Source organism: Amblyomma americanum, chromosome 5 (assembly GCF_052857255.1).
Source record: "Amblyomma americanum isolate KBUSLIRL-KWMA chromosome 5, ASM5285725v1, whole genome shotgun sequence".
NCBI lineage: Eukaryota > Metazoa > Arthropoda > Arachnida > Ixodida > Ixodidae > Amblyomma > Amblyomma americanum.
In genome coordinates this window covers 164,995,865-165,010,678 of record NC_135501.1, presented here as the reverse complement: position 1 = coordinate 165,010,678, position 14,814 = coordinate 164,995,865, and the positions used below count along the sequence as shown (strand labels likewise).

Genomic DNA, 14,814 nt, shown 5'->3' with positions numbered 1-14,814 from the left:
CGGTTCAGGTGTACAACGATATATGAGACAGATGCTGCGCCATTTCCTCCACCCCCCCCCCCAAAAAAACAAGAAAACAAACCAAACCTTAATTATATATTAGCAGCAGGTATTCCTATTTTCCCGCACAGTAATTGTCTTCGGTTGCTGGGCAATGTACAACATTTAATCAGTATTCTGGCAACATTTAATTTTGTAGCGGTATATATCAGACTTTCCCGGGCTCATAAGGATACACTGTTAGCATCATCATCATCGCCATCATCTCGAGAGTCAAAGGCATGTGTCGTTGCATGATATTTGCAGTATGATACACACGAGAACTGGCGCGGTTACCTGCTGGACAATGCGAATGTTTGTAATATAAGCCGGGTTGTGGGCACTATTTTTAATGCGTCATGCGCGCATGTGTAGTAATGTGGGATCCATATGGATCTTGAAATGGGGTAGAAGGGGGTTGGATTGGGGCCTGCTATGACGAGAAATTACATCGTTGTCACGTGAGTAGGTGTGATGTCATATTACAGCCCCGTCACGTGACTATATAGGTTTGATGGCACGTACATTACATCGCCGTCACATGACCTGGTATGACGTAACACTCATGATGTCATCACTAATAATAGCAATCAGTCTTAGCGTTACCCAATTATATTAATTAATATTGATTAATTATGTGACGTCATCGTCGCGTGAATCGTCGGCTCGTGACGTCACATGGCGCCGTTTCTTACGGATACTTTTTTGCGGATATGACCTGGAAAGTGGTTTTTTTTTTGGGGGGGGGGGAAGGAAATGGCGCAGTATCTGTCTCATATATCGTAGGACACCTGAACCGCGCCGTATGGGAAGGGATAAGGAAGGGAGTGAAAGAAGAAAGGAAGAGAGAGGTGCCGTAGTGGAGGGCTCCGGAATAATTTCGACCACCTGGGGATCTTCAACGTGCACTGACGTCGCACAGCACACGGGCGCCTTAGCGTTTTTCCTCCATAAAAACGCAGCCGCCGCGGTCGGGTTCGAACCCGGGAACTCCGGATCAGTAGTCGAGCGCCCTAACCACTGAGCCACCGCGGCGGGGTCAAACCGTCTAATGTTTTCGCATTGATTAAAGTAGCCGCTCGGTTCTACAGACAGACACATAGTATAGTGGAGCTGCCATAAAAAGAATGTAAACCAATAAGCTCCTGCCTGCACCACTGACGTATAACAGTCTTGACCCAATCGTAAAATAAATGAAAAGGCCCGAAGGCAATCTATCGTTTTTCCACCCGTAGGTGGAAAAATAAAAGAAAGGGGGGAAATGCTACAATTAAGCGACCCATCGCCGGGGGAACGGGCCCGGGGAGACTCCCCTGATCTCCCCTAGGACATAGCGGAGGGGGTGGGATGTAGGGTATGGGAAATTGGAATTGGGAAAGGGTTATGGGAATTGGGATGGGAATGGGGACAGCGAGATTTTGCTCTGATCCTTCATTTGACATCGACTCCATTTCTGGCCTGCCTGGCCATGACAGGTAGGGCATCGAGCTTTTCCAAAAAATGGTGCGGCTCCCCCACGGGATGCACGACCACCCACTGGCTCCGACCGTCGGAGACAGGAAAGAAAGAAAAAAAAATTCCTACCTAACTTGGGGTCCGCAGCCACCTGCTCCTCCACGATTTTAAGGGTTGGATCGGACCGGCCGGTTACTAGCCGTCGACTGTGTTTCGCGGTTTTTCAGACTCCGGAAGTGTGTGTGGTGTGGTCCGGCCAACAGAGGCCCAGGTCGTCAGCCTATCGGCGCTTGGCCCTCGGCACCATAACCCGGTAACCCTGGGGGACCCACCTGTGCTACCTTCCAACCACCATGCACTTATTTCCTCCCCTTGCTTGCTCCACGCCTACTGAGGAGGGAGTATTCAAGGCCGGGCGCCCGGGCCACGAACCAAGAATCGGGCATAGGGTGAGATAAGCCGGGCCTACTCCACCGGTACTCCACACATCGACGGTTTTCGCACTGGTCCTACTGCACACCCTCTACCTCGGCGTCCCCGGTGGTCCCCAAGACCGGGTCAGCCTCGGCGTCCGCAATATGCCACCCATCATAAGCGATCCGCAATGAGACTGCTTCCCCGAGGACATCGATACCGAGGAGCTCGGGCTGTCGGAACCCCCGCGCGGACCTGGCCTCTATGTAGCCAGAAACCGTGCGTCGGCACGCTACCGCGCGGACCTGACCTGATCGTAGCCAGAAACCGAGCATTAGTAGCCGTGCACGTTCCCGTGAGCGGAGGTTTTTGACTTTTGACATTACCGGATTTCGTGGGTCCAACCTGGTCTGCCTCCAGGCCTGCCTCCGCACAGACAACGGACCTCACGATTCGGCTGGCCCACACAGCCGTAGGAGTCGCTGCAGCTCCCAAGAGGATGGGCCCCGGACAACCCATCCCCACCGCTGGCGTTGCACCGGAACAAAGCCTAGTAGCCGAAACTACACCGGCCCGTATCCGGCGGCAGGGGGGCCTCGAGCAGGCCGCACAGTCGGATTTCCCCCCCTCTACAGACAGAAAGAAAAATTTTATTGAGCAAGTGAGTTTTAGACCCAGCTGGGTCCCTGGGCCACTGCGCGGTCCCCGCACTGCATCAAGTAGGTCATGCCGGGACATGATGTCGGCAGCCCGAGTCACCGCAGCAAGCTGCGATGTCGGGTTTGCAGACATGAGCAGGACCTCCCAGTACTCCCAGCTCGAGATGGCGTGCTGTCCCCGTGGTGGAGGGTCAGCAGGGCAGCCGAAAAGGATATGGGAGGGTGTGGCGTGGGGGTCACCGCATAGGGAGCATGCAGGGGATATGCCGCAATAGTGGGATAACAGCTGAGGGGATGACAGAGAGCGGGTCTGGAGGCGTCTGAAGAGGATCTAGTTGGGATTGCGTAAGAGAGGGGTGGGGAGGGGGTAAGTCCGACGGTCCAAACGGGGTATTTGCGTGAGCTCGCTTCTACACAGACATAAATACAACGTGCCTCTGTTGGTGTACTACAGTCGTCACAGTTTAAATGTTTTTGAAGGCAACATACAGAGGACTGAAAAGAGCATTCTCGCTATGCCGGATAGAGCTAGAAAATCGAAATATACTAATATGCACCTGCATAACCGTCGCATTGGAAAGTACATCGATGAGTATCGTGAATACCTCCCCCCTCCTCCCAGTTTCTGGTAGATGGTGTAGAAGGGATGTGTTTGTCAATTGCTGGTTCGCGTGTGAATGAGCGAGAGGCTTCCAATACGAACAAGTATACACGAAGCAGGTTGCCAAGTATTGACACGTAAAGTACTCACCGACGTACTGGTGGTAACCGCGCATGGGACACCCCTGCCCGCAGGCCGTATACTCTCTGAGGGTTCATCCCAGATTATAAGCTTCTCGTATTACGTGCACATCAGTAGTGTCTGTAGACACCTTATTAAATAATACCATCATCATTTTGGCTTTTTGTCTCGCAGGATTCTCAGAATTGTTTTTAACTGAAAAACTCTTCGCTTTTTGTTTTGTTTTTCGTTAGTTTTCTGAGGTCGAGCAGCCGACCTCAGCCTCACGATTTGAGGTCGATTGAGGTCAGCAGTGGCCCCAGGAAAAGTGAGGTGAGGGCGCCTAAGGAGACCTCAACCTCAACTGATGAGGTTGAGTGGGGTCGGAAAATTCTTTTTGAGGTTGAGGTGAGGTCCAGATTTTTGAGGTCAGATGCCCACCTCTGGCACTGACATCGCACAGCACAGGGGCGCCTCTGCGTTTCGCCTCCATCGAAACGCGGCCACCGCGGTCGGGTTCGAACCCGGGTACTCCGGATCAGTAGCCGAGCGCCCTAACCACTGAGCCACCGCGGCTGGTGCCTAGGTGAAAAATGTTTGTAGAACCAAACCGAAGGTGCATTTGCGTATCTCTGCAAAATGATCGTGACTCTGCTGCCAAGGCTAGGAAGGAAATAAAAGGAGACGGTTCTCTGTTCCTGTGGCGTACCCTAGTGGACTACCTCAGACCAAAGTTCCCCAAACACCCAGCACCGTCCTTCAGACTTCCCCTTCACTGCTCTCCACTCGCCATGGGGTTTAAGGACCGTAGCCTTCCCTTTCCAGCCTACCTTTGGCCACAGAGGCACAGAAAGTTGTCAGGAGGTTTAGTACCACCCCCGTTCGTGCCACTCCCACAACGGTCTCAGTGTCCATCGCGAGACATCTTGCTTTAGGCTAACTCGAGTTAAATCGGCACGTGACCAAGATTTGACCGTCACGCACGAGCAACGGCTCACGCGAACCGCCAGAATATTTGGCGATGGACTCAATACCTTACAGAAGAATTTGTAGTATACGAGCGCACTGGCCACACAAAGGCACTAACGCGACAAGTGCTGCAAAAAGCGGCAGTTTGATAACCCAGGTAAACAACTACCTACTTGCTTTGCCAGCACACACTGCGACTAGGCATTCAAGTGCCCCAAGTGGAAACCTCAGCAGTCATACAGGCACTGCATAATCAGGGTGTAGAAGAGCCTTATGTCAAAGCAGTGGAAGATATAGATAGCAACTGCACAGCTACCATAGACCTCCATAAAGCCAGCAATAAAATTCCAATAAGGAAGAGTGCCAGGCAAGGAGACACGATCTCGCCAATGCTATTCACCGCCTGTTTACAGGAGGTATTCCAAGGCCTGAATTGGGAACAGTTGGCAATAAGAGCAAATGAAGAATACCTATATACTAAATAATCTGCGCTCAGCAGACGACGTTGCCTTGCCAAGTCACTCACGAGATGAATTGCAAATCATGATCTACGAGTGACAGAGTAGTACGGTGGGTCTAAAAATCGACTTGCAGAAAACCAAAGTTATGTTTAACAGTCTAGCAAGGGAACAGCAGTTCACAATTGGTAGCTAGGTAGCGGAAGTTGTAAAGGAATACATCTACTTATGGCAGGTAGTGACAGCTGATCCGGATCATGAGGGGGAAATAACTAGGATAAGAATGGGGTAGAGCACATATGGCAAGTTCTCTCAGATCATGAATGGCAGTTTACCAATATACTTCAAGAGAAAAGTGTACAACAGCTGTATCTTACCGGGCACAAAACGTGGAGGCTAACGAAAAGAGTTCAGCTTCAACGCAAAGAGTTCAACACAGCGAGCCATGGAAAGAAAAATGACAGGAGTAACGTTAAGCGACCGGAAGCGGGCAGTGTGGGTGAGGGAACAAACGCAGGTTAATGACATCCCAGTCTAAATCAAGAGGAAAAAATGGGCTTGGACAGGACATGCAATGCGAAGGCAAGATAACAGCTGGTCTATAAGGGCAACTGAGTGAATTCCAAGAGAAAGTAAGAGTAGCAGGGGGCAGCAGAAAGTTACGTGGGCAGATGAGATTATGAAGTTTGCAGGAAAAGGGTGGACGCAGCTGGCAAAGGACAGGGTTAATTGGAGATACGGGAGAGGCCTTTGCTCTGCAGTGGGTTTAGTCAGGCTGATGGTCATGATGACAACACAAAGCAGTGAATTTTCTATTCTGCATCTATTATCAGCACTGAAGAGCAGGCCACAGAGGCCAACACGCTCATTTAAAAGCACTGTACTGACACCAGCCATTTAATTCGGGAAAAAAAAAAGCCTTTATTAGCGATGCACGACTTTACAAGGCGAAAAAGTCGGAGAAAAAAAAAAGTGTGCTCGAGTTTTACGATTTTTTTTCGGTATGTGTTTTGCTCTTTTTTTTCCATTTTTATCTGCTCCCTTCCCTCTGATTCCTGGTGGGCCAGTTCACGTGGGTGACGATAAGCTAAGAGCCCCGCAAGCGCACCAGCTGGGCCCGCAACAAACACGAAGAGCACACCGTGAGTAACACGCGTGCCCTGTGCAGGTCCAGCCAAGATGCGCTCGCAGGCCCTTGGGCTACCGGTCACCCATAAACTGCAAAAAAAAAAAAAACCCCCGCTGGGGGGCCGACGACAGAGTTGGGAGCTGGGCGGCGGTTCCTTCACTCCTTCTTCAAGGCCACATTCTCCTTAGCCTGGTGAGCGTGCAGGACAGCAACGGCTTCTTCCACCTGCACATGAACAAGTGACCAGATAAGCAGCAGTACCATATGGCACAATGCAATAACCGCTTGTAACACTACAGATTTAAAATGTAGCCTCATCTATTCACTACTCTTGCATTCTTCAGATGCCATGAAGCAAGAAGATTTAACAGTGAGCAAAAATACCTAGACAATCTGCACAGCCATCATTTGCTGCATTACCTGTAAAACACGTTGGCTATAGAATGAGTGTGCTTCAACACCAAGAAACAACCTTAATGTTGGATGCAGTGGAATGGCAGCAGAAGGCACCTTAAAGGATCAAAATGGAGCAATGACTTGTGACAGAGTTAAAGAGCCTGTAATCTGAAGAGCTATCGAAACATGTTGCACAAACATGTTTGAAATATCTTAAGGGGAGAGGCTCCTCGAAACAACTTTTTTTTTATTATTTGTACCAGAGACTTCAAAATTCAGCCAACTAGACAGTTTTTTATGCAGATTTCAAATATGCAATTAGTTTTTATGTAGCTGCTACAGTTCTAAAGTTATATTATACTTAATGACAAATTATAACGATTTTATGGGCACTTTTTTATGCACTAAACTTTCACAAAAGGTATTGTGCTATAGCTTATTTAGCTCTTTGTAGATCACAGAGTGCCAATATCTAGTCAAAAAACGTGTTCAGTTATTGGAAGTTAGACAAAAAAATTGACACTTCAACCATTGCTTTCTTCAGTTCCCTGAAACATAGCTTCGTTATATTGTAATTACTGACGACCGATAATGAAATTTCAAGTAGATATCGGCATTCTACATACCTTCAAGAATATGTATGCCAAATTTCGTTAGTATACACCAATTCTAAGAGTACAAAAGGCTTCCCGGAAGACACGAAAATATAAAAAAATTTCAAAATGAGAAAAACAGGTTTGAAAGTTTCAAAACATTCTATTCTTCAAAATGCGATTGTTTTCCGATGAATCTTGGTCACACCCAAGAGCAGCTTTACAGAAAGCACACACAGTTTCTAGAAGGCTCCTGCGCTGTAGCTTGGCCCTTCCCGGCTCCTACGGTTGGTCTCCTCGGTGCGAGCCCTTTTCACTGCGCTCCGACGGTGCGCCCTTGCTTCTGCGGTTCGCTTCAAGTTCATCTTCTTTATCCGCATGCAATCAGAATGGTCGCTGCGTGCAACCAACTCTTCTGGGGGAAGTACCCCAATCTCTTGAAGGACTTCTTCAAAGCCGGCATGGCCTTTGTTGTACCACAGCACGGCAATAGCCGTGGCTGTCTCCACAGATGTCCGAGAAGCAAATTTTGTTTTTGGACACAGCAGCCATATTTTACTATTGAGCGACTCCGCTGCGTTTTGCGTCTTGCCATGAAGGCACCGAGCCAGGAGCTTCTCATCAGTAAGGCGCTTATATATAGGCATAATTGCCAAGCCCTGAGCTTTTGTCAACAAAGGGGTATGGCGTGGTGTAGGCTCCCCCAGTGCTTCAGCACGCCTATGTTTGCACCAGGAATCTGGTTCAGCAGGGCAAAATTTGTGGCTGCTGGCCCCATCACTGGAGCAACAATGAAAATAGGAGGCCCATATAGCAGTGTACATGCTGCGCACGCTGCCTTTGTTATTTGTTATGGCTATTTGATAATATGTCTGCAGTTTCTGGATGGCTGTGACAGATAGCTTTTGACCTCGTGGCAGTGGTGTTGTCATTTTTCGCAGAGCAGTGCCTAGGCGTTTTGCAACGTGGTTAGTGCACTCTTCTTTTTCGATGACAGTGTCACTGTACACCTCAGCCCCACAGACGGCAGTATAGGCTTTGCTGTCACCGTCGCTCAAGAAAGTTGTGAACCGCAGTGGGGTCTCGTATGACAAAGTCCTCTGCCATATGCGCACTGCTGCCTCAGGTTCCATTGCATGAGATGAACATTCAGTGTTCTTTTCGCATACAGGGCGATGAAAGGCTTGCCATACCTCATCATCATCACCCATGGGCTTGTGGATACTGCAAGCAAGACCGTAATTTGAAAGCACTTCAAAGTCCAAGCAAAGGCCTGTGTCCAGGGACACAGCTGTGCCCACTCCGTTGTGGCTTTTATGGCCCCTTTTTTGCCACGTGCCGTCAAACATGACCGGCACATCGCCGCCGCCAACGGCGTCCTTTGTCACCTTTCGTGCCTGTTCCAAGTTTTGGCGAACAGCTTCCATTGCAGCACCATGGAGCTTCTTGGAAATAGCATGGAATGTCTTGTGATGCAGTGGTTTTCGAAGGCCGATGATTGCGCAAAATCGCGAAAGCTGGTCATATCCAGCACCTATAGCACGCGCTGCCAAAACAGCCTTCACGTTTACGGCGAAGCCGTCGCGCGAGCTCCCGCTGTCGTAGCGAGTGTTCGCCCCGGGGTCACCGCACTCACCGGCCGAAATGATCCGCTTCGACGTGTGCGTGAATGAAAGCACAGACTCTGGGCAGTCGGGATTTTCGCAGCGTAGCTCTAAGTACGACGAAAGCCCTTTGCGCTTCTCAGCTGCTTCTCGGACGGCGAGTTTCCGTTCGCGGCAAGTAGGGCATGCCGATCCTGCCACCAGTGCCGTCAATGCGCCGATCTCGCACAACACCGTGCTAGCAGCAGGGGCACCGACCGACCTTGAGTCACTTTTGAAGAATCCCATCTTTTTCTGCGATGCACTGACGAAATCCATAGCAGCGTCGATTTCACAACTGTCGCGGTGACCGGTGTCGGCGGTAGGCCTAACCGACGCCGGAGCGTCGCGGGCGTCATTCCCGGCTGTCGTTTTTTTAACAGTCTTACGCCGTTTCCCTCGGTACTTGTGCCGAGTTCGATACTTCCGGGCGTCGGAACTGCACTTTTTCGGGCTAGTCATCACGAAAACGCGGAAAGAACACGGGAAACTGTGCGGCTTTCGAGAACACGCAGCAGCGGTGGTTCGGCTTTACTGCACAAAAGGAGCACCGCCGTCCAATGGCGGCGCCGCGCTGCATGGCGCGCAATTCAAAACACGCGACAGTCTCGTCTTCTTTCTCGTTTTTCTTTTATTCTCCGTGAACATACGAGACTGACAACCATTGAACCTTGGAGGAAAGGGCTGACGCTGCACGCCCCGATGATTGCAAATGGCGGGCGGTGAGGCTGGATTGCGTGAGAACGATGCAAACGGCGCGGACTTTCTAAACTTTCGGTGGATTATAGAGTTACCGCCGCTCACTTAGGCGCATTTTTTGGTAACTTCTCGTGCGAATTTCGGCTTGATATTTACAGAAATAAAAGCTTATACACCAAAGATGACAATGCAGCTTAAAACGAAAAAGTGATTTTTTTTTAGAAAACCGCGACTTTTCGACCCGCGTCTCCCCTTAAGGGTCCATGTGGGCATAATATAGAGGGGAATTAAACACACAAAAACACTACAGATTCAAAATGAAACAATGCGCTAAAAATGGGAGCAAACAGAAAGTCGGCAATTCTCCCTACCAGCCGCATACCGCCACATCATTGTTTGTTCTTGAAGTATCGATGAGTCGCAGGGCAAAAATGCAAGTAAAACTAAGTGCATGCAGGAGGTTGCCGGTCACGGTATTGGAGATTTGTCGCAACAAAATACGCCTGTGTTCCCTTTGGCTGTACAGCGAACTACTTTTTGGGCACGTTAACGGCCATGCATGAAGTTGAGCCTAACAGCGTTAATGCTGCAGTTCCACACACCGCATGCACAGTCTTCTTCAAAAGTCTCCGGTCATGTGGCCTGCTTTGAGCCAGGTGCAAATAATCATGAAGTTTTCCATGTGGAGGTCAGCTCAACTCGTGCACTTTGCAAATAAATTCTGAAACCAGTCAACATGTCCTCAGCACTATTTTGTGAACTCGACCAGTCCACCAGCGGAGCTGGTCTCTGGGGAAAGGACACCTTCAAGAAGAAAAAAACCCTAGCTTCGCCACGTTTGCTCCTTGCTGAAAAAACAAAGCCCTGGCTTCACATCCATGTACAGTAGCGGGGCTTTTTGGGCTTGTTGGTACATAGTTCCAATACACTGTAGCGCAGCAAAAGACGAGGACACAAGAGACGAGAGACAAACACCACGAGCGCTAACTTCCAACAAATTTTATTCTCCTGAAGCATCACATGTGATTACTGTTTTCTGGTGTATAAATGTGATGCTTCAGGAGAATAAAATTTGTTGAAAGTTAGCGCTCGTGGTGTTCGTCTCTCGTCTTTTCGTCTTTTGCTGCGCTACAGTGTATTGGAACATCCATGTAGTGCAAGAATCTTGCAAACCACAAGACAATGCAGTACTGCTTGCTCACTGTATGCACAGTAAATTGCATGTATAAATGCCAATGGAACACTGCACAAGAGAGCTGACACAACCAGGCATGCATGATATGGCCAGGCAAGCATTGCTTGCCTCACCCGTCAAACGTGTGAAAACAAGTGGCACAACAGGTAATGTCTACACAGCTGTTTCAAAATACAGCCCTGAAGTTCGATTCATCAGCACACAGTTCTCTTGGCACTGTTTCTAGCATTGCTGGCCACCAACGTCGAGCAGCAAAAGCATTACACAAGAGAAGCTACTGCAGCAATGACTCGAACCATGTAGTAGAGGTCTCAACATTCCCAAGCAACATACACCACTGCAAATATGAGATAGTGCACTCGGTTCTCCAGGGTGAACAATGGTGATGGCCACCCAGGCCCAGGCCAGGTCAGCGGAGAGAGAAAAATGTGATAGCCTGGTCTTAGTGTCTCCAAACGAGCAATCCTGACATAAGCATGGAACCCACCTTGGCCTTGAGTGACTCGTGGTGCTCGAGCATGTGCAGCAGTTCTGAGTTGTCTATCTCGAGCAGCATGCCAGTGATCTTGCCGGCAAGGTCCGGGTACATGCGGTGGATGAGCGGGAACAGGCGCTCGCCCAGCATCTGCTTTTGGTCGTGAGGCGTGGCCTCGGCAAGCATGGATGCGGTCAGAGGCTCCTGGCCCTGGATGTGCACAGCTGCCTGCTGTGTCTGTGACACCTGCTGGGCAGCCACTGCGGCCGCCGCCACCTGCTGCTGCTGCTGCTGAGCAGCCACCTGTGGGCAGAGAGACCAGGTCAACTGTGCGACAGGTACTCCGTACATGGGAACACGCAAAACAAGGTGCATCAAGTGACAACGGGCATAATACAGCGAAAGGGTTTCCTGCGTTAGCAAATCAAGCACAGGTCATACTAGACTACGCAATCTGCCTCTACAGCCTACAATACATGTGGCACACATCAAAGAAGCTGAAGAAACATGCCGCGAATGAACGTGTGGAAAAACAGTATGGCATTAGCCTCATTTAAACTGTTTTAGAGCACTTAAGCTCACGTTTGCCCTCATAAACATAATCAGTGCAGAACTGTGTACAGTAACTCGCACTTCACTTCAGTTCTCTCATCCAGCTACCTCTCCTCAAACCCACCTGGAATGGAGCAGCCACGGTTGCTGCAACAGGCTGGACCTGGGGTGGGTTGCGCATGGACTGGGTGTACTTGTAGGTTGGGCGTGGGCCACCGGCTGTCTGCGGGGCAAGACCCGCAGGTCGGGGACCCATCACACGGGGGGCCGAGGGGGCCTGCTGGGGTGGAGCCTGCTGTGGGGGTGGGGCCTGCTGGCCACCAGTGATTGGCCGGGCACTGCCCAGGGCTCCACGCTGCGGCTGGGTTGCAAGGGATGGGCGTGGCTGCCGCTGATAGGGCAGTGTCGCGGCAAATCCGCCCTGGGGCTGGGCTCCCTGTGGTCCGCCAGCACCCGCCTGGGGTCCTCCCGGTCCCCGCAGCTGCTGCTGCTGGCCAGTCCAGCGGGGTGTTGCGCGCATCTGGGCAGGGTTCAGGGTGGCCGGGAAGTAGCTGCGCTGAGCAGTCTGGTGTGGCATGGTGGGCACAAAGTAGCCAGCTGCCCCTGCACCACCCGGTGGGAACATCTGGCCCATCTGCATGCGCATTCCTGCAATGCGGTGCATATACTGCGAGGCGAGATGCGCCTTGCGGTCTTCTTTGCGTTGGGCCAGGGCCACATACAGTGGCTTAGAGACCACAATGCGGCCATTCATCTCAGTGACTGCCTTCGTGGCCTCCTCTGGCGAGCTGAAGCAGACGAAGCCAAAGCCCTTGGAGCGCCCATTTCCATCGGTCATGACTTTGGCACTCGTGATGTTGCCAAAGGGGGCGAACTCCTTGCGGAGACGCTCGTCATCAAGGGCATCGTCAAGATTCTTGACATAAAGATTGACACCCTGGTAACGGTTCAGGCGCTCCTGCTTTAGCTGTTCAAAGTGGCGCTTCAGCTCCGACTGGCGCTCTGCCTTCTTCTGGGCACGGCCCACGTACAGCACACGTCCCCCAACTTCCTTTCCGTTGAGCTCTTCCACGGCCCGCTCAGCACTCTCGGGATCCTCAAACGAGACGAAACCAAAGCCCCGGTTTTTGCCGTTCTCGTCTGTCATCACCTTGGCGCTTGTGATCTTGCCAAACTTCTCAAAGATGGCAGTCAGCTTCTCATCATCGAGCTCATCACCGAAGTTCTTGATGTAAACGTTGGTGAAGCAGCGGGCCTTGTCACCAAGCATCTTCTCGCGCTCCTTGCGGGGGATGAACTTGCCCACGTACACCTTCTTGTTATTGAGCAGCATGCCATTCACTTTACTGATGGCCTTGTTAGCTGCTTCTTCAGTCTCAAAGTGAACGAAGCCATAGCCCTTTGAAGAAGCCTCCTCGTCCGTGGCTACCCTGCAAGACAGGATGTTCCCAAAGGCAGAGAATGTGTCATACATGGCCTTGTTGTCAATCGTCTTGTCCAGGTTCTTGATGAAGACATTACCAACGCCAGACTTTCGCAGCGATGGGTCACGTTGAGACCACATGATGCGGATCGGCTTGCTTTTGATCGGGTCAAAGTTCATTGTGTCCAATGCACGTTCCGCTGCAAATACACACACAGGTGCAATGTAATAAAGTAAGTCAAACAGCAAGTGCCCCAATAAATCAACTTTAACCACAAAGCTACACCCACTTAGCTGCGTTCAACAATTCGTAAAATATAACTTGGGCATCTGCACAAAAAAAGGAAATGAAAAGCAAGGCTTTGCAGCAACAATTTTTCGCGCAATAACAAAAAACGCATTGCACCGCCTACGAAGCGCGGGGCGGGAAAGTAAGATATTCCCGAACGGTATCTCCGCGCAGATTCCCGGGGTGACTCATCAATGTATTTACACTACGCGGCTTGCAGGATGCAGTGCAGGCCTTACAAGTGATCGCAGGGTGTCACTGCGTACAACTTGTTCCATCTGAACAGTAGAAGAAACACGGATTCCTTGGCGAGAGACTGCATGAAACGGCTTGGCCTAGTTAGTTGTATGTTCCATTACGAAGAGGAACTTATAGAGAAGAGATTCACAAGAAAAGCTCTGCTTTCTGCTAAGCTTACTAGGAAAAATAAATTCAATTACGCGGCGCACGATTTACAGGGAATCCAGTGTTCGGCTGCGGTTAAAGATTGGAACGACGCCTACGCGCAGGCATCCACGAACGTGCCCCTCGTGCGATCGAACGTAGGGTTAGTTCACGCCGCCTTTTACAAGGTAGAACAGACGTTCGGAAACGATCCAGAACCCTAAAAATTAGCCACCATTGGGCACAGGCGCACTTGCAACGTGTCCAATTGTGGCGAATAAAAACCCGACCGTGCACATTTGACAAGCGCACACACGGGAGATGTGGGTCACTGATCTCTTAGCGCCTTATGGGGCGCTCCTTCACAAGTCGAACACCCAGGAGCGCCTGAAGTGAAGGCCAGGACGTCTAACAAGCCACAAACAGTCGGCTCACTCACCATCTGCCGGCTGTTGGAAGTTGACATATGCGTAGCCCAGGGACCGCCGTGTGATCATGTCCCTGCAGACCCGGATGGACAGAACGGGCCCCGCCGTGGAGAACTTCTCGAAAAGCATCGCCTCCGTCACATCTGGATGCAGGTCGCCAACGTAGAGCGAGGCCATGGGGTAGTTCGGGCCGCTGGGGTTCATCTTGCCAAGTTAGATGACTTCGGTGGTGAGCACGTCGCAATCCGAGGGAAACCGCCTAACCCTAACTCTGTCGCGCCAGTTGCTTTTTCGACTGAACTTGTAAGCAAGCTCAGGGTTTTTGCCAAAGTTTTGCAATTTTTTTTAGTTTTTTCTGTTTTATAGATTTTTTTGGTATTTTTTAGTACTTACGCGTCGCGTACACAGAATTTACCTAGTTCCCCCACGCGAACAGCCTACCATAGAGTCATAAGGGAAAAGAAATGGCCGAACGGCTGCGCACGTACTATATCGCTGCGATTTTGTATCACTCCGCCACAATACCTCCGCTTTTCGAGTTTTAAGTAACAACGTGAATGCTACCTCCCCATCACTGCGGTCATTTTCTTATCCTTATAGTACCTTTGATGACTATTCATTGCCAAACGTCATTTCACTTTGCCGGTTAGGCGACGGACTACACTACACGCGGAAGGCGAGAGCAATACTGTGTGACGTCAATGGAAAAGGGGTTGACAAACTGTCGCCACGGGCTGCGCGCGGTCTTGCAGTAGCTCCAGTGGCGCGGTGATCGCTTGAGATATCGATTGCAGTAGCGACTTTTTTTTTTTTTTTTCCGTCTGCGTTCCTTCAATTGAGTTTCTGCGAAGCTGTCGAGACACCACGTGAAGAGGAAGCATGCGATTTTCGAG

At 50.6% G+C, this 14,814-nt stretch overlaps 2 protein-coding genes across 2 annotated transcripts; both read right to left on the bottom strand.

The window, feature by feature from the left end:
- Positions 1–5,611: 5,611 nt before the first annotated feature.
- On the bottom strand, positions 5,612–14,683 carry pAbp (poly(A) binding protein). The gene is made up of 4 exons (XM_077665681.1): positions 13,933–14,683; positions 11,522–13,020; positions 10,858–11,148; positions 5,612–6,069 (listed from the first exon to the last, which is right to left on the bottom strand). Exons 1-4 carry the CDS (start codon positions 14,123–14,125, stop codon positions 6,001–6,003), a joined length of 2,052 nt encoding a protein of 683 aa, XP_077521807.1. The 5' UTR covers positions 14,126–14,683; the 3' UTR covers positions 5,612–6,000.
- On the bottom strand, positions 6,925–9,082 carry LOC144132936 (uncharacterized). Its single transcript, XM_077665682.1, has one exon. The coding sequence runs from the start codon at positions 8,936–8,938 to the stop codon at positions 7,076–7,078; it is 1,863 nt and encodes a 620-aa protein (XP_077521808.1). The 5' UTR covers positions 8,939–9,082; the 3' UTR covers positions 6,925–7,075.
- Positions 14,684–14,814: the final 131 nt, after the last annotated feature.